Source organism: Taurulus bubalis, assembly GCF_910589615.1.
Source record: "Taurulus bubalis genome assembly, chromosome: 19".
In the NCBI taxonomy this organism is placed as follows: Eukaryota; Metazoa; Chordata; class Actinopteri; order Perciformes; family Cottidae; genus Taurulus; species Taurulus bubalis.
Window position 1 is genome coordinate 2,100,277 of NC_136607.1, and position 19,381 is coordinate 2,119,657.

Consider the following 19,381-nt stretch of genomic DNA (forward strand, 5'->3'; position numbering starts at 1 on the left):
TCAAAAGAATCTCTGAGTGCCACAGAGCCAATATATAGTAAAACAAATTAAAACAGTTAAAACATAGTTAAAACAACCCATAATAAAACAATTAATAGCTGACAATGAACTAACACAAGGTAAAAAATGCCTTCCTGAGTAAAAAGGTTTTTAGGGCAGTCTTAAAAGAGTTCAGTCAGGGAGACTGTTCCATTGTTGTATTGGTGCATAATATAAACATAGTAATATCAATTTAAAAAGTGCAAACACAAATCAAGAAACAATTATAGAAGAGAAGACATTTTGAATAAAATACTACAGTTACTACAAAACATATGTACAATATATATGAATTCAAATACAAGCTACAAAGAAGATACTTTTATAATGAAAGTACGAAGTATTACTCAAAAACATACTTGAATGAAAAATGTAAGCGCTGTGCAGTCAGAATAAGGGTGAACTTTAATTGTGAAGAACTTCTCATAAACGATGAGGTGCAGCAGACACAGACGCAGACACAGCTGAGGTCCGATCACCTTTAGGTGTCACTGGAACAACACGTCATCCACCGCTCCCTGGATAACCTGTCTCTGCCTCGCAGCTATGTGTCAAGCTGTCCCGGCTTCTCGCTCCCTTCGTCTGCTACAGTCTAACGGAGACGTAATAGAAGCGACGCGTGTATCAGACAGAGTTCATAAGCGACGCCACATCAGACCGCTGTTAACTGAACTCAGCGTTAGCTAGCTAGCTAGCTCCCTCCAAACGCTACACGTTACGTACGAACTCACAGCAGGGAGACGTAGACGGAGAATACGTGACGTGTAACGTTACTTGTGTCTCATTGTCCAGCAGCGAGCAGCAGTGAACCATTTATGAGTAGGAGAAGTATCTTGGCCACTCACCTGCTAACAGTACTAGCTCTGCACTCCCATGAACTAACAACCGACCCTCTTTGATGACGTCATGTGTTGCCACGTCTGCTCGACAGTTGGCTCCTCCCATTACCGGGAGCGCCCGGACCTGAGCGTCTTAAAGGGCCACAGCCCTTTTACAGACGTGATGAAACCCAAGCCACGTGACCATCGTGGGTTTGGGTGTGTGAGTCGATATCGAGCTATACATTTTTTTTTATTCATAATCATATTAGCTTGGCAATAGATTGGCTTCATTTTAATGTGTGATGCTGAAATTACATAGTGTTCCTTCAAGGCATCAATGTGCATAAAAAGTATTCATATTTTACAGACATAAAGTATTTATTTTATGAAATGTGCATTTTTAAATGTTTCAGCTAGTCTCTCAGACTTTTCTTCAATTTGAGATATTCAAAGAAGTTAGAAGTTTATTTTATTTTGATCAACATTTCAAAATCATACAGCAATCCATCTACATGTTCGATACAATTAGGATTCATAGGAAAATATTATAATTTCTTTTATATATATATAGTGTTTACAATATCGGTGTTTACTGTTCTATCAACACATAGGCAGAGATATTACGATTCAACCGTTCCCATAGAAAGACATTAGTGTGCATGTTATAGTGAGTAGTGCTGGGTTGAGGTGAGCCTCACAGTTGCATCAGGAACTCATTCATCCCTTTGGACAAATCAGGAACTCTGCAAAGGTCTTTTATTCATGAAAACAAAGGCTTCTGAATTCATCACAACACTTCGAATGACTGTATAGTTCAATACAGTCATTTATACATACGTATATATGACAACTGCCCACAAGCACAACTGCACACTGAGTGCATTGTCACTAGTCGGGGAAACCCACTCCCTTATGGGACATCATTTGACACAATGTGAAAAAATGTTAGAAATAAAGATGCGTCTCTGATAAAACGCTGTTCCTAAGAAAGCCTTCTTCTCTCTGAAGAGGTCATGAAGGCTCTGGCCACCATTTGAAAAATCCACACTGACCAAGTAACTAAGGAATAATCTACTTTTGCAGGTTTGGTCCAAATACATTTAAATCCTCTTTCATTACCCATAAAACCACAAACTAAAGAGATTGACTTGTTATCTACATGTGTGCTTAAGGCTGTGATCTGGGCGGCTGTAGCTCATGGAGGGAGAGAGGGAGAGAGGGAGAGAGGGGGAGAGAGAGAGAGAGAGAGAGAGAGAGAGAGAGAGCGCGTCCTGAAACCACAAGGTTCAGGTTCGATCCCTGTCTCCCATAGTGTGCATGTCTCAGTGTCCTTGAGCGAGACACTGAAGCCCCAGCTGCTCCCCGGGCGCTTCACTGCAGCCTAAATGACTAAGGACGGGTAAAATGCAGAGATTAATGTGTAATAAAGGATTATAAAGATCTGTCATGGGGGACACAGCTCCAAACTGCTTTGTTTTTAGGGGTTGCCTTTTAAAACAGGTGGGAGCTCCTCATGTGGCACTGGTCACAAACCAGGGTTCCAAGTGACAAATGGCTACAAAGTGGGTGGGGTTTATTTGGGGCGTAGAAACAAGGTCAAAATAAAAGCATCCATCCCTGCCTACTTGCGCGCTTTGAAGCAAAAAAACAGCATAGCGCTCCGGACTCAAAACGAAGAGACAACAGAAGTGGAAAACCCGTCTGCTTCCCTAAAGTAGTGTTGCCTTCCCTGGGAGTTATGGAAACAACAAATACAAAAACATTGTTGAGAGAAAAAATAACCTGCAGTTTGTAGGCAGTTTAGCAGCCTCTGCTACACACAGGTATACACAACAAATACCCAAAGTATTGACAGTTTGAAATAAAAATAAAATTGTGACCGTAACATCAAAAATCAAATCGTGGATTTTTGAAAATGGCGATGAACGGGGAATGTTTATAATTTGATCTTTCCAGACACAATGTCGTGATACAGACACGCAGTCAGAGGGACGTAGTCCTTCTGAGAGACGTCTAAGAAATACAGCAGGTCCTTGGCGACCTCCGGGTTGAAACCCTCCTGGACCAGCTTCACCTTCTGCTGCTTGAAGGTCTCCGTCACGTCCAGAAAGGTCTAGAGACACGGGGCAGGGACACACATGAGCACATTTACTTTACGCTTAAAAACACACACGCCAGGTGATGAATACATGACCCACCTGCAGCCTGAGGAACCACGGCCAGGCGTATGCAGGAAGGGCCTTTACTAAATGGATGTAGAGGTTTGTTCCATCTAATTTGTGATCCGGCTTTAAGACGACAGCGGCCATACCTGCCCGACCTTCATGTCCTGCGCACACACACACACACACACACACACACGGGGAAAAGACACTGCTGGTTGTACCTCATACAACCTCACTGGTGGCTGAAACCACAGAAATAGGGACTTTGTGTGCAAAGACCTGAACACACAGACACACAGACCTGGGATGGTGACTCCGTAGATGTTGGCCTCCTGGATAAAATTAAGGAGACCTAAAACCTCGGACACCTCAGTGGTGGACACGTTCTCTCCTTTCCACCTGTGGAACAAGAGGCCAGATAAGATAAAATAAGATAGTCCTTTATTAGTAATATAAATAACAGTAAAAACAGTAAAGAATAAAATAATCCACAATAGCAATATTATATATACAGATGGAATAAAAAGTATTTAAAAAAGTATTTATATTGCACTAGTTAAAGTGACCAAAGTGATTGAAGTGTTATGAAATGTTTTTCTACTGCGAGCTGGTTGTGCAGCCTGACAGCAGCAGGAAGGAAGGACTTGCGGTCCCTTCACACACAGATGCAGTTAAACCTGCAATAACCCGTTTGTGTGGGGCATAGGAAACAAGTTATGAACGTTGACATATCATCACTTTTCAGGTGACCTTTACCAGTTGCGTATTCACACATCCAGCAGTTCTGTAGCAACATTATCATTGATTAGGGGTCATGTGGTCATCCAGCTACCCGGCGGATGGAAGTACAATATAAACTCTCTGTTTTGGACTCTACCAACTCCTGAGAGAAATGTGTCAATAATAACAATAAGCGAAGAGGGAACCGGAACAGGAAAGTTGCAGCTAAACAACGAGCTGACCTCACTATGAAGCTCTGGAAAGCTGAGGGGACTGCTGACCGCTCTCTGTAGGTTCACCATGTTCTCATTGTATATCCTGCTGGGTTACTTTGACTTCATCTTTTACCTCACAGAACACAGGAGCTGCTGCTTTACTCAACACTCAATATCATTTGTGTGCATACATTTCTGATATTTTCCAAACTGAAGCCATCGTATCATCTATGCTCTCGCTAAAGACACTAGACTCCATTGACAAAAACAATATTTTTTCACTTGAACAGTGAATCTGAACTGAGCCTTTGAAACACTAAATCTACACAATAACACAAACTAACCAAACACTCAACGCAGCAGATAACCAGCTATTTATTGAAAATTATACGTTATTTTTAACTCTGACACTGAACCTTTTTATTCAGGAAGGCATTTTTTTACCTTATGTTGATTCATTGTCAGCTATTAATTTGTCTATTTTTAAACTTTTTTATTAGGGGTTGCTTTAACCATGTTTTAACCGTTTTAATTTTGTTTTACTATATATTGTCTCTGTGGGACTCTGAGTTTCTTCTGAAAGAAAAGTGCGTTTGAAAATGAAATGTATTATTATTATTTGTATTCACAAATAATATTGTTTAATTCTAGCTGTTTGCTTATTTAGGTTAGATTTGTTTGATGTATTAGGATAGTTTTTTCTTTTTGATAGTTTAATTTTGTAGTTGTTTACTTAGTCTTAAGATTGGTTATTGTTTTTTTTAATTGGGTAATGCTGTGGGAACCTGGGGTACTTAAAGGAGGAGGCGGGTACAGGACCAGCATGCACCTGGGTAGGCCAATGATGTTTTACCAGCGTCAGGTCAGCTCAGGAGAGGCGGCATGGGGGTTCTTTGTTCTTTTGTTTGTTTGCTTGTTTCTGTTAAGTTGCAATAGATATCAGCAGAACCGGACTCCTGCATGGACCCTGCATTCTTTTAGCTGCGTCATTTACAAACCTATGGTGCATCAGTGGCTTTTTGATTTTGATTTATTTTCTTTGATTATATATTTATCTTCTTTTATTCACGGGACAAATGGCCACTACACCCGTGTTCCACATGGGAAAAAAAAAAATCACTGTTTTCCCCGATGGAGTCTGCCGGCTTTGGCGAAGTCCTCGATAGCAGCTGAAGCATGTTTGGTGTCGACGGCGTGTCGGATGTTGGCTAAATGTTTCTAAACAAAGTACAACTTCGGTCTAAGTTGTACAAGGTCCTACATGCTGCAGAGAGTATAGCGGTACCTGAAGGTGTCTCCGATGCGGTCCCGGAAGTAAAGAAAGTCCCGGTGGTCGTGGAGCAGGAGGTCCCCCGTGTTGAAGTAGACATCCCCAGCTTTAAACACGCCCCTGAGCAGCTTCTTCTCAGACTGCACCTGGTTCCCAGCGTAACCCAAGAACTGGTTCATAGCGGTCAGAGGAGCGACCAGGACCCCGGCCTCTCCTGCGCATGGAAACAGGAAGTAGCTTCAGTGGACGCGTGAGCGGTTCCTCTGTATGTGCAGCTATGAGCTACAGCCGTTCATATCATAAAGGTCCATGTGATTCACGTACCTTTGGACGCTCGGATGCATCTCCCAGAGTCGGTGCGGATCGGCTCGTATGTTTGTGGATCGTATCTCAGGAGCTCAAAGGGCATCGAGAGCTGAAGAGGAAGAAACAACCAAAGTTGTGACTGTGTAGGCCACAGGGAAAAACTGAATGAATGGGGCTTTTAACATCCGTCATTGTCTCCATAAATTGTATTCAAAAGCAAATTGAGAGGGAAACCTCAGGGCTCTAAAACGGGCCCTCCTTACACGGCTGGCCTAAGGAGTAGGCGCTCCCCCTAAGTTCTGACCAGGTCAGGGCCGTCCCGTTTCAAGCTCATTGTTTAGGTTTTATGACTCCTAGCTGTCAACTTCCTTCACAACCAACAGCATCCTTCATCAGGCTGTGTGATGCCAGAGCAGAAAGAAACTCTTTTAATGCCCAAACAACATCTGGATGGGACTGTAATATATTGTTATCAAAGCATGTAGTAAGGGACTAACCCTAGTTTGAGTAAAATGGGTTGAATTGTTTCCAATATGACAATACATCTACATTCTGCTGCCTCTCTAATGAAGACAGTGTGACCAGGCCCAGAGGAAACATCCCTCCCGGTCTGATGCCTGACCTTGTTGAAGTAGCTCGCCCTTCCGATCGGTCCGACCTCGTCGGTGTAGTTGAGGAAGCCGATGCTGGCCTCGGTCAAGCCGTAACCCTCTCTGATCTGGATCCGCCCGAAGCGCTGGATAAACTCCCTCCAGACGTCGGACCGGAGGCCACTTCCTGCCGCCAGCCGGACGCGGTGAGTCTTCTCCTCGGGGACCTGCAGGCAGGGCGAGACTTCAGTTAAGAACCAGCGCTTCACGTTTTAAACAGTCCTACCGTTTGGGGGAAATATGCTAATGTGAGGGCTATTCCAGAGAAACATGAGAAGATTTATAACACATGATCTGTGTGTGTCCTGTGGTCTGGGATTCATTTAGTTTCAGTTCGCACAAAGACAGGAACTGGAAGGAGATTTTAAAGTAAAAAATGTCTTTCAACATGTCCAAAGCCATCTATTAACAGAACGTTTTTGATTCATTGGTGATGGACACCAACACCAAGGCACCAACACCCTGTCCACCCCGTTGTGCCAATAGATCAATGGATTAAAAGTATTTTTTTTAACTATTGCTATAACTGATGCTGAAGACAAGTGACATATGTTGGGATGAGAAGAGGGAAAAGAAATGGTCAACTAGAAAGATATGATTATATGTTCACCTGATATGACGCTTTAAGGCAGAGAAAGAGCTGCTCTATCTTGATGAGAGTTTTGTATGTCCCATTGATAGTATGTCAGTCTATTCATGGTCCTCTGAAGTTGAATCACTTCGATGGCTCACAGACCTTACCTTTAGTTGCCCAGACTCTAAAAGACCCACCCAGCACCTCTACTGATCACGCTAAAAAAGCTGATTTGCACCACCCAGTGCGATCAGAATATTATTATCATTGGCTGCAATGAGCACGGCCGCCTCTAGAGGCAGCATCGGTGTTTAACCCTGACTCCCTTGCGTCGGTCTTACCGCGGGATGGTTGAACAGGTATCGGCAGAGCTCTCCGATGTACTGCACCACCGTCACGTCGTGTTTCACACAGTCCTTCCAGAACTGACTGGCGGAAAACTTCTTCTTCAACACACACGTCGCCCCTGTGATCCACAGGAAGAGGCAGAGGACATGGCAGGGCAAACAGGGCAAGACAATAAAGTGCCACAAACATACTACAGGACGAACAATACCAAAACAAACTATTCATAGCTGGAGCGAGACATTTCCTCTGTTGTTTCAGCCTTTTCTCCTGGTATGGGAGGAAGTGACAATTCCTCACAGGCCAGTAAAAAGGACGTATGTTTGTGAGCCTACAACCTTCTGGAAATGAAGCAACAAATCTTCCAGGAATTGTGCCCGTGTCACAAAGTAGTGTTCTCACCGAGGTGTATGCATCCTCCGATCCCCAACAGGGAGGCGGACATGTGGTAGAGAGGAAGAGTGATGTAGACGACGTCATCAGATGTGGCTCCACACATATGAAGGAAGGACATGCTCATGATGGCTTTCATGTGACCGACCCGGGCGGCCTTGGGGAGACCTGGAGGAGAAGGCAGCCGTCACCGAGGACACGCCACACATGCTGTGTGTTTCTGTGTGCGGTTGAAGCTGTGTCTTGATGGGCCGTCTATGACAAATTAACCTCTAAAGTGGTTTTGTGATTCCTTTGCTGCTCTGAGACTCGGTGGAGTCAACCACAATCATATTTAGAGCACTAACTGCATTTCATACCAGTTGTTCTTCAGAGTACGGCCGACCTGCAATAAACAGCAAACTAATTAAAAGGTGACGACCGCCCCAGATCAAACATCAGAGGATCACCAACGTTACTACGTTTCATCCTGAGGGAACATGAGTTTGTCGGGACCAAATTTCAATGGAAATCCATCCAATTTTTGTTGAGATATTTTCTTCTGGACCAAAGTGGTGGACCAGCGTGAGGCCACTTGTATTGATACGTCTGCCTCTACTATCAAGGGAATCTCAATTTACTGCCTTTGTGAATATTTATTAATTATTTCACTATTGTTGATTCAAGCCGGTGGCCTTTAGGGTCTGCAGAAGATATTGATCACACAGGTTGTAGAGATTGCAGAAATTTGAATTATATATATACATACACACACACATTCTATGCACATTACCTTCCTCATCGGCTGCTTCATCTCAGTTTTTGAACATGGTACTGATTGGACCTTGTGGTGAGATCATTTTGTCAACTTTTGTGAGATCCAAGTAGCACGTCCTCCCCAATTCGAATGGCTCTACTAGTTAAGTTAAAGCTGGGATTTTGGTCTGTCACGATATTTACGTTATCTTATGACAAATTATGGACATGACCTCAAATATTTTGACATTACCGACTTATTGCCCGATATATGGACATGACGTGAACATTTTTACAATATGGACTTAACATGGGACAGAGCCCAAGACTCTATTTTACTTCTTTGCTGTGTGGTTGGTTTCATATTTTACACATTCCAATCCAATGTCTTATACTGTATATCAATAGCACTATAAGTTATATTATCAATATAGTCTTAATTAAATGAGTATTGGAGTGACAGGCCTCTGTGTAGGGTTAGGTCTTCTGTCGATAAATATGTATATAATAACACTCATGCATACATGAATATGTATATAAGAACACTCATGCAGTACATGAATATGTATATAATAACACTCATGCATACATGAATATGTATATAATAACACTCATGCATACATGAATATGTATATAATAACACTCATGCAGTACATGGATATGTATATAATAACACTCATGCAGACCATGAATATGTATATAATAACACTCATGCAGACCATGAATATGTATATAATAACACTCATGCAGACCATGAATATGTATATAATAACACTCATGCAGACCATGCATATGTATATAATAACACTCATGCAGACCATGAATATGTATATAATAACACTCATGCAGACCATGAATATGTATATAATAACACTCATGCAGACCATGAATATGTATATAATAACACTCATGCAGACCATGAATATGTATATAATAACACTCATGCAGACCATGAATATGTATATAATAACACTCATGCAGACCATGAATATGTATTTAATAACACTCATGCAGACCATGAATATGTATATAATAACACTCATGCATACCTGTGGTGCCTGAAGTAAAGATGAAGAGAAAGTTTGACATGATGTCTACTTTTGGAAGATCACTGAGGTTTTCTCCCGACATGTGATCCACCTTATCGAGTAAAGTGCTGAATTCCTCCGAAGGTGACGTGTGATCCACCACCCACACGGCCATGGCGTCCGCCTTCAGGTCAGGCAGCGCCTCCTCCGCCAAGCGCACCAGATCTACGGGAAACAGACATGAGGGATCACTGCTGGTCCATCAGACACAAGGGGGTCTCACTGCTGGTCCATCACCAGACACAAGGGGGTCTCACTGCTGGTCCATCAGACACAAGGGGTCTCACTGCTGGTCCATCAGACACAAGGGGGTCTCACTGCTGGTCCATCAGACACAAGGGGGTCTCACTGCTGGTCCATCAGACACAAGGGGGTCTCAGTGCTGGTCCATCAGACACAAGGGGGTCTCACTGCTGGTCCATCACCAGACACAAGGGGGTCTCAGTGCTGGTCCATCAGACACAAGGGGGTCTCACTGCTGGTCCATCACCAGACACAAGGGGGTCTCAGTGCTGGTCCATCACCAGACACAAGGGGGTCTCAGTGCTGGTCCATCACCAGACACAAGGGGGTCTCAGTGCTGGTCCATCACCAGACACAAGGGGGTCTCACTGCTGGTCCATCACCAGACACAAGGGGGTCTCACTGCTGGTCCATCACCAGACACAAGGGGGTCTCACTGCTGGTCCGTCAGACACAAGGGGGTCTCACTGCTGGTCCATCACCAGACACAAGGGGGTCTCACTGCTGGTCCATCACCAGACACAAGGGGGTCTCAGTGCTGGTCCATCAGACACAAGGGGGTCTCACTGCTGGTCCATCAGACACAAGGGGGTCTCACTGCTGGTCCATCAGACACAAGGGGGTCTCACTGCTGGTCCATCAGACACAAGGGGGTCTCACTGCTGGTCCATCAGACACAAGGGGGTCTCACTGCTGGTCCATCACCAGACACAAGGGGGTCTCAGTGCTGGTCCATCACCAGACACAAGGGGGTCTCAGTGCTGGTCCATCAGACACAAGGGGGTCTCACTGCTGGTCCATCACCAGACACAAGGGGGTCTCAGTGCTGGTCCATCACCAGACACAAGGGGGTCTCAGTGCTGGTCCATCACCAGACACAAGGGGGTCTCACTGCTGGTCCATCACCAGACACAAGGGGGTCTCACTGCTGGTCCGTCAGACACAAGGGGGTCTCACTGCTGGTCCATCACCAGACACAAGGGGGTCTCACTGCTGGTCCATCACCAGACACAAGGGGGTCTCAGTGCTGGTCCATCAGACACAAGGGGGTCTCACTGCTGGTCCATCAGACACAAGGGGGTCTCACTGCTGGTCCATCACCAGACACAAGGGGGTCTCACTGCTGGTCCATCACCAGACACAAGGGGGTCTCAGTGCTGGTCCATCAGACACAAGGGGGTCTCACTGCTGGTCCATCAGACACAAGGGGGTCTCACTGCTGGTCCATCAGACACAAGGGGGTCTCACTGCTGGTCCATCACCAGACACAAGGGGGTCTCACTGCTGGTCCATCACCAGACACAAGGGGGTCTCAGTGCTGGTCCATCAGACACAAGGGGGTCTCACTGCTGGTCCATCAGACACAACTTTACTCCACTCTGTTTTAGAGGCAGTTTGTGGCGTTGCATCGGACTGAATCATTATTACTACACAGATGTGATCGTGTGAGGTTGTGGTCAACACAATAACGCTTTCCCAGAACATTCACAGACCACGGCACAGAGAGGGAGGCTAAGAGTCAACACAACCCTGAGCGTCGTGCTCGGTCAAATGGGCGTGTTTATTGACGATAAATTCACGGCATGGAACTTCGCTCTCTCCCCGCCAACTATCAGCACGACTGATAGCATTGCTCTTGTTAGGAGACTTCCATAAGGGGCCTGACTTGAAATTACTATACAATAAAAGGACAGATAGCAACATTGCGACAGCCGCTCTCTCCAGATAACCCTTTGATCCCGCTGGAATCGCCACATTCATGAAAGATTCAAATAGGAAGGGGAACTGGTGAGGGAACTGGGAATAGGAGCTCATGCCAGGTTAATGGGGTCATTGGAGCTCACAGAGAGCAAGTCCACTCTAATCATTCAGGGGGTTTATACGTTCTCTACTTTAGGACCCTCACTTTATCAGCTGTGGACCGACATCCTTTACTTTAATTATTACATTTGGTGTTGAGCTGTACAATTGTTGATGGGAACAGTTAACTGTTCTGACAAAATGGTTTTTATACAACAGGTTTTCTGTTCATCAATTTAATAAATTGTTTCATCACTAACTAATGCTGCGTTCACACCAATGGCGAATGGCGCGCCGCAAATAATTCCCGTCATTCACACAAGTTAAAATTGTTCAACTCGGGCGTAAAATTTGCGTGGCTACGGATAATAATATATATATACACATACATACATACATACATACACATATATATATATATATATATATATATATATATATATATTATGAACCCAGACACCATGGAGTTTGATGTTCCCACGCATGTGGAGTTTACACAACAAGTATAAAGCAGAACTAGTGGTTATTTCCATGGTGGATGAAAGAAACGGTAACTGTTTTTACGGAGATAAGCCACATAAATAAGCCACGCCCCCTTTCAGGCACCAGTAACATTCGCAACACGCTTGGTGTGAACGCAGCGTTACACTAATGCTATCCATTTAGCAAATTAAACAAAGTTACAGCTCCACGCCAACCCTGGCAAACTAAGTCAATTTAATATTTCTCAGAAGTTGAGCTGAAAACTACCTTTGAAATAGAGAGAACGGGAGAACACACATGCTACAGTTACTTTGAAGTTAATATTTTACATATGGAACTTTTGATCTGCTGAAAGAAGATGAAGATTGTTATAGATTAAAGTATCCAAATGCTACAATTTCCTCGGCATCTGTCTGCCATATTGAGCCAACACTTTATGCATCAATAACAGTCACCAGATCATTAAACATCATAACTTTCACTTCTGATACATCGACTGCACTTTGCTGATAATAGTTCTTTAACTGAAGTAAAATATTAAATGTAGGATGTTTACACAGTGGCATTTTTGAGGTATTTCTTAGTACTTCTTCCTCCCCTGCTGTATTTATATTTAATTCTACACAATGACATCCTATATATTGTTCCACATTCACTTTATAATAATTTACCTACATTCTACTACTTTTACTTCTTTCAACAAGACTTTTACTCTGTAATTAGATTCTTCGTTCACTGTGGAGGTTTGAGAGAACAACAAAGCTTTCTTCAAGAATACAAAGTGACAGGGTGAGTGATACACACATTTTCATTTCAGGGGTATTATTCCTTTTGATTTGAATGTATCTGAATGAAATTCTCTGAGTCAAAATAATTCTACTGACACCACTATGTGTGAATGCAACCAAAGGGCCAAAGGTAAGTACTTATTATACATGGATAAAGTTTAAGAAGGTGTATGGAAGTTTTATATATATTTTAATGTATTTGTTTTAAAAGTGTATACTCAAATACATTGCACACATGAACTTGAATATGAAGAAAACCCCCGAACAGGGTACCTACCACTTAAATTCTGGGAACCTTAACTATAGGCCCTAAGTCCGGCCCTGCTAGACATATGTGTGGGTTTTAGGGTCCTGTGTTTATCATATTGACAACAGGTCTCTTAGTGTGTGAGTGTGTGTGTGTGTGTGTTGCATCTACTCCCACTTTTGTGGGGTGTTAATAGAAGCTGTGCCCGGTGAGCGCGTGCGGGAGGGGGGGTTACCTGCGCCGACAACCAGCGTCCTGGCCCCGCAGCCGTGGAGGCAGTGCCGCAGGGACTTGGCTTTAACGTTGCCGTTGAGGAAGGCCACTTGGCAGCCCAGTTTGCACAGCCCCAACCACGCGCACATAAAGTCCGGCTCGTTGGACATCAGCAGCGCAACAATGTCTCCTTGTTGCAGAGAGCCCTCCGTCCGGAACGCGTTGGCGAACCGGTTGCTCCTCCGGTCCACGTCCCGGTACGTCAGGGTCTGCTCCTCGAAGACGATGAAGGGTTTGTTCGGGTTCTTCTTCGCCCGGTGCAAGAAACAGTCGAGGTACGTGACGATCCCCTGCTGCATGCGAGCCCGCAGCGTCGCGCCGTGGCTCCGGAGCTTCCAGTAGAACATGAGGTCCTTCCAGAGGAACGGGAAGGAAAGCTTCTGGAACAGCAGCAGGGCCAGCAGCCCCGCGAGCGCGCTGCCGAGCACCGCGGACAACATCCTACCGGGACGGGAGACGCTCCGACGCGCTGGAGGACGAGGCTCCTGGAGGACGAGGCTCCAGGAAGCCTGCGGCCGGGCTGTGGCCCCTCATTATGCAGCTCCACGGGCCGCGGCGGCAGCCAATGAGCGCCGCGTCAGCCGGGAGAAAACATCCGGTCCGGGACGGCCCCCCGCTGGTGGGTTTGCTGTGGGAACCTTGATGAATGTGTATTCTTTTAATCAAACTATTGTCTCATTCATTTGTGTCATTTGAGGTTTACTGTATGCTTTGTATTCTCATTGTTAGTTTAAATACTGCATTTATTCACTTTTTACTGTTTACACCCAGACTTCACTAAATGTTTGTAATGGACATTTGGTTTAAAGTCATGGAAAAGTCTTGGAATGCATTGGTCAGAATGTGTATGAACCCTGATAAAACAAATACATATTGTATGTATTTATGTAATTCGTTATGTATGTCCCTACCAGATTCTAAGGCCTTTGAAACTCTGCTTTCAACGTTTGACACCTGTTGTTTAACAATATAAAATATGCTCATTATAATTCTGAAATCTGGTTTGTCCCTACTGCACTACTTTGCACTATTTTGACTACTGTTGTCTTCAATGTGTTTTTTTTATATTTATCTTGCTTATTGTATACTGTATATCGTGTATGTAAAAGCAACGTGTAACCAGAGTCAAATTCCATGTATGTGTGAACACACATGGTCAATAAAGCTGGTTCTGATTCTGATATTGTGCCACTTTACACATTTTAATTGTATTATTATTCCCTGCCACAGTTTGCCAGAACTTCCTCAAGGCCAACCGAAAGTCCTTCTCCATAGTCTCCATGAATCTCTCCCATTTCTCCCAACTGGGAGTCTGTTGTTTCCCAGAAACCCCTGAGCCAGCAAGCCTTAAGGACTTCAGCCTCTCAGCCTCCTTCACCCCAGTGTCCAGGACATGTGACCGCACATCTGATGATACGGCCACAAGAACCTTAATGATGAATGCTAACTCAAGTATGTCTTGGAAAAGCAGCATCAATTCATCATTCTTTGATCACCACTGATTCCGTGGTGATTCAGGGTCGTCCTTCAATCAGAGGATCGGCGGTTCGATCACCGGCTCCGCTAGTCCATGCCGATGTGTCCTTGGGCAAAACAGCTGTGCCTACGGTGTGTGAAGGAATGTTAGACTAGAAAGACTAGAAAAGAGAGATACTAGTACACACCATTTAGTTGTTGTTGTGAATAGGTTTTGAGGTAGATAACGCATTAGCTGTCAACATCTCTATGTTGTTGTACACTGAATAGTAAAGAACTGCATCACTACCTACAAATGGATTAAGAACATGGTCATCTTAAGGAAAAGAAGGTACCCAGGTAGCCCAGGTACACCTGAGAGGCCATTTTACAGACAACCACACTAGTCCAAAGTACTATTTAGAGCTGAAAAGTATCACAACTCAAAATGCCAAATAAAGTGCTCATAAATTCCACAAGACGCCAAACAATTTCATCATAATATGTCAATTTATTCTAAAGCATTTGCACAAATAGCACTATAATGAAAAATATAACCCCAAAAACATAACAAAACAGAATCCTATTGTGGTCGTGTGAACTTGTGAGTAAATGATTCTTCCTCTCGGACTTGAAGGTTAAAGAGTAAAGAAACAAATCAATCTGATGTATTTAATAATCTTGGATAAATCTCAAGCATTCCTTTCAGAGCAATCTCTTTAGTGGTCATTTAAATACACAGTACTCTTTACACAAGGAAGTATCACAGAAGAAATGCAGCATCGTAGAGGAGAAGAGTCAGTGCTAAACCAAAAGCCACTTTTGTTCCCATTTTCATCTCGGACGTACAACGCTGGGTGACGGGAATATTTTTACAGAACTGATCAAAGTATATACAATATATTACAAACATTTCAAATAGCTTAAGCCTGTTTGCTATTTTAGGCAATTAAAAATACAGGAAAGACAGATAAAGAAACAATCATTCAAAAGAAACCGTTTTCTGCATGACATCAGAGATTAATAACGTGAACTGGTCCTGCTGCAATCATCCTTTAAAAAAGCCAAAGTCCAGCTTAAGCTTGCATTTCATGACACGGGAAGCCCTTTAAATGACACATTGATTGAGATCAGCAACGGTGTTTAGTCGTATTGTTCAGTGGTTCATTTGGCGGCACGGAGACGTCCACTGAAGTGGTTCTGAGGCCAGATGAGGATGTAAGTAATGTTGGGCTCTGCTCAGGTGGTGATACAAGGTTCCAGGTACTGTCAGTCAGTGATGTAGTATAGATGCAAAGGGCCCGCGCACGCTGTTATGACCGGGCTCATGCTGCAATGCATCGCAAGTCAGAAGTTGATTATTCAGCGTCGTATTCCTGCCTTCAGAATTAAATCCATTCCAGTGCGGCCATGTTTGCCGCAGCTTCCCAATGTTAGTGTGTGGGACAGAAGACAAAACCATCTTAACATTAACAACTAGTGAGCCCTGTTGGGAGATAACTAATGCAAAATGTAAGATCTATCATTATTAAAAATGTGATTTGTTTAAAGACATTGTATGACTTTAAATTCTGAAAATCTATTTAAAACCTTTTAAGGATCCGAGGTTAGAAGAGAGGGGAGAAGTAGACTTGTAGCCTACTCATAAATCAACTGAAGGGAATGAAAATGGTGACTGTAACGTTGTTCCAGCACGCTTCACGACACAAACATGCCACCAAATTCAACATGGAGGAAAAGTTGCTCCGCCATGTTGCTTTAGGACGTCAGGAGTGCTGATGTCGGCAAACTCAGGCGAGATGGATCTTGCCTTGAGTTTCTGATTTTTAATTGTGAATTCCATTGATCTTTTCAGTGTTGAAGGGCGACTTATTAAGAGTTTCAAGGACAATGGATTGCAGCATTAGTGATGCTATAGTTAGTTATGAAACACACACACAAACACCACACACACAAACACAAACACACCATCGGGCGTATATATATATATATATATATATGTAAATATATATATTTACCAACAATGTGTTGGATAGTCGAATGAGTTACTTAGGTTTTTGGGAATAGCTCTCGATGGGCCCCATGGGCCCCAATGCAACCGCACTGTCTATATACACACCCCTGCTTTTCAGTCTCTTGTAGTTAGTCAAGCAACAAACAACAGTAACCACCATTATACTTCTGCATCTATACGGAGCAGGACAACCAATACCTAACGTAAAAGATGGAAACTGTGAAGAACGCCTGTTGGACAACCAGAAGCTCATTAGTGTTTGAAGACTCGGGGCTGTTCCCAGGGAGCTGTGTGTTATGTTATCCCTCTTCAACTGCAGACATAAACATAAAGTAACACGATTTCAATTGTAGCCGCTGTCAGAGGTTTTGTGTGTTGTTTGGCGAAAGGATGGAATTTAGAAGGAGCAGGAGTCAGCCGCTAGAAAGCAAAATGATGTCCAGACAAACACAGCCAAACAGTGCAGGGAAACGTCCTCATAATGATACAGGGTTGAATGTGCACAGGGAGCAACAACAGCAAAAAGAAAAAGTACTTCAATGTGCTGGACCTATTTTCAACCAGCTTGTTCATCTTCATTCAAACAAGAGAGAACGTTGATACCAAAGCTGTCCATTGTTCATGGTCTGTCCCACATTCGATCACTTCTTTGCTTTATAAGAAGTGTGTATCTGAAATGTCCCAGATTGTTAAAAACAGTGGAGCCTTGTATGTAAGCCTGGCTTTTTTTTAAAAACCATAAAAGTTTAGATTGGAGGAAGCACCAGTTAAGGGGTTGTCAATACGTACAGTAAAAGATGGCACATTGTTGCCTGTCCCACATTAATGATGCATTTCATACTATCCAACCAAAACATTCTGGCTTGAAACATGCAGTGCAGAAAAACAACTGAGTACAAAGCTCACAGGGTTCCTAAAGGTTTGTGTTAGTCAGTACAGCCCAGGCTGTGGGTTCCTGCAATAGAAAAGCTTCAGGCGCCTCCTGAACGACACTGGGCTGCTCAGCTTCTGCCATCTAGTGGCTCGGTAATAACACTCCATTCATGCATAAAATGAGATCCAAGCAAACAAACAAAACATAATGCATTATAGTCAGTATTATTATAAAATAAAACATAACAGAATATAGGAACATTGTGATGAGTATTTTACAGTACCAAGGTACAAATAACCAAACCATTCAGAGCCTATATTCTCATTTTATGAGTACCAATTTGAAGCATTTATTTTCAGAAAACCTAAAAGTACTCTAAGTGTATATACCGAATAACATCCCAGTTGGGAGGCTGGGCCTTTCCACCTGGCTGAGATGTGATCAAAGAGTCAGACCTACAGGTGTGGGCCAATCCAAAACCAATTAGATTGTGATGTACTTTCACCTGCATTAATGTATAAGACCTGATAAAGATAAGATATCCAAATACAGATCACATGTTAATACACAATGCTTTGAGGACGGACTGTGATCCGGAAGCAGCCATTGGCCGGTTGGCAAGCTGAACTCCTGCTTGTCTAAATGGATATTCAAGACAGCTGTGCATTGATTCAATCCACAGGTGTCTGCTTTCAATTTAGTCCGACGAAAGTATAAAAGCAAAACGTGGCAATTCAAATCGCAATCGAGCCATTTATAAAACCACTTATGGTCATTTTAAATGAACTGCAATGGCTTAGCAAGAGGGATAAATCAAGACAAATAAGAAATATGGGTGGTACACCAAGTGGTGATGCACGACTGATTTGATATTCATGAATTATGGCATTCATGAATTGTTTTTTTATTGTTTAAGATTAAATTAAATAACTGTCTTCTAATGAGGAAACAACCTGTAATTAGTGGTAAATTTCCTCAAATCGAATGCTGGTACAATGAGAAGAGGCTCATCTCGTGATCTCTTAGATAAAACAACTGGAGGGCTTTGAACTACGGTGATAAAAATAGCATTTAAATAGAACTTGTACCTTCGGTTAGCTAACCCAACACTGACTATCACAACATCAAAAAAACTTTCAGAAACGTCTAATCTTTGATATAATTGCTAATATTCCATCACATATACATTTTCTAATACTGTTGTTACAAAAATAGAGCTTTGATTGGCATTGAATGTTATACACAAACATGATTAAGGCTTCAGGATACTTGAAACTAAGTACTCTGATTATTTACCAGCATCTGAAACCACCTTTGGGTGGAGCTGAGTCCGACAATGTACTGAATAATCCAACGACCAAGGCCACGTTTACGCAGGACGGTGTAGCCAGGTGTGCAGAGGTATAAAAAGGTCACTTTTTGAGGGTCTAACCAAGTGCAACACCACAAATGCTTCGACGCCATCTGAATGTTATTGACATTTGTATGATATGTCGCATAGAGACGACAAGACACTCAAAAGGAACTGAGTTCGTGGAGATAGATCGTCAGTTAGAGACACCTCTGTGGTGACACGTCATATGAACAGCTTCCTTCAGAGCATACTCGACTGAACCTCTCAGGCACGTGGAATGATCGATGAAGACTTCATCCCAGTTCACAAATTGCTGTAAAAAATAACAGCTATACCTCAAAACTAACCTCCAAACGCTTACATACCCACTTTGTTGAGAAAGAAGCTATGATACATAATTACAATGATAGTTTCAAAGTATAGCAGAGAGAAAACAAGTGGAAGCGCATTGTGGGTACGAAGTGGAGCAGCCAGGCCGGAGCTGCAGACTGGAGGTGAGACCTGGTCTCTGGACTGAGTCTCTGTGCCG

At 43.2% G+C, this 19,381-nt stretch overlaps 1 protein-coding gene across 1 annotated transcript; it reads right to left on the bottom strand.

Annotated features, from left to right (window-relative positions):
- Positions 1-2,796: 2,796 nt before the first annotated feature.
- LOC306751760 (long-chain fatty acid transport protein 2) lies at positions 2,797-13,595 on the bottom strand (the record flags this gene model as incomplete). Its single annotated transcript, XM_079235392.1, has 10 exons — positions 2,797-2,973; positions 3,059-3,189; positions 3,327-3,424; positions 5,246-5,444; positions 5,555-5,645; positions 6,159-6,353; positions 7,102-7,226; positions 7,508-7,666; positions 9,283-9,486; positions 13,118-13,595. 10 exons carry the CDS (start codon positions 13,593-13,595, stop codon positions 2,797-2,799), a joined length of 1,857 nt encoding a protein of 618 aa, XP_079091518.1.
- Positions 13,596-19,381: the final 5,786 nt, after the last annotated feature.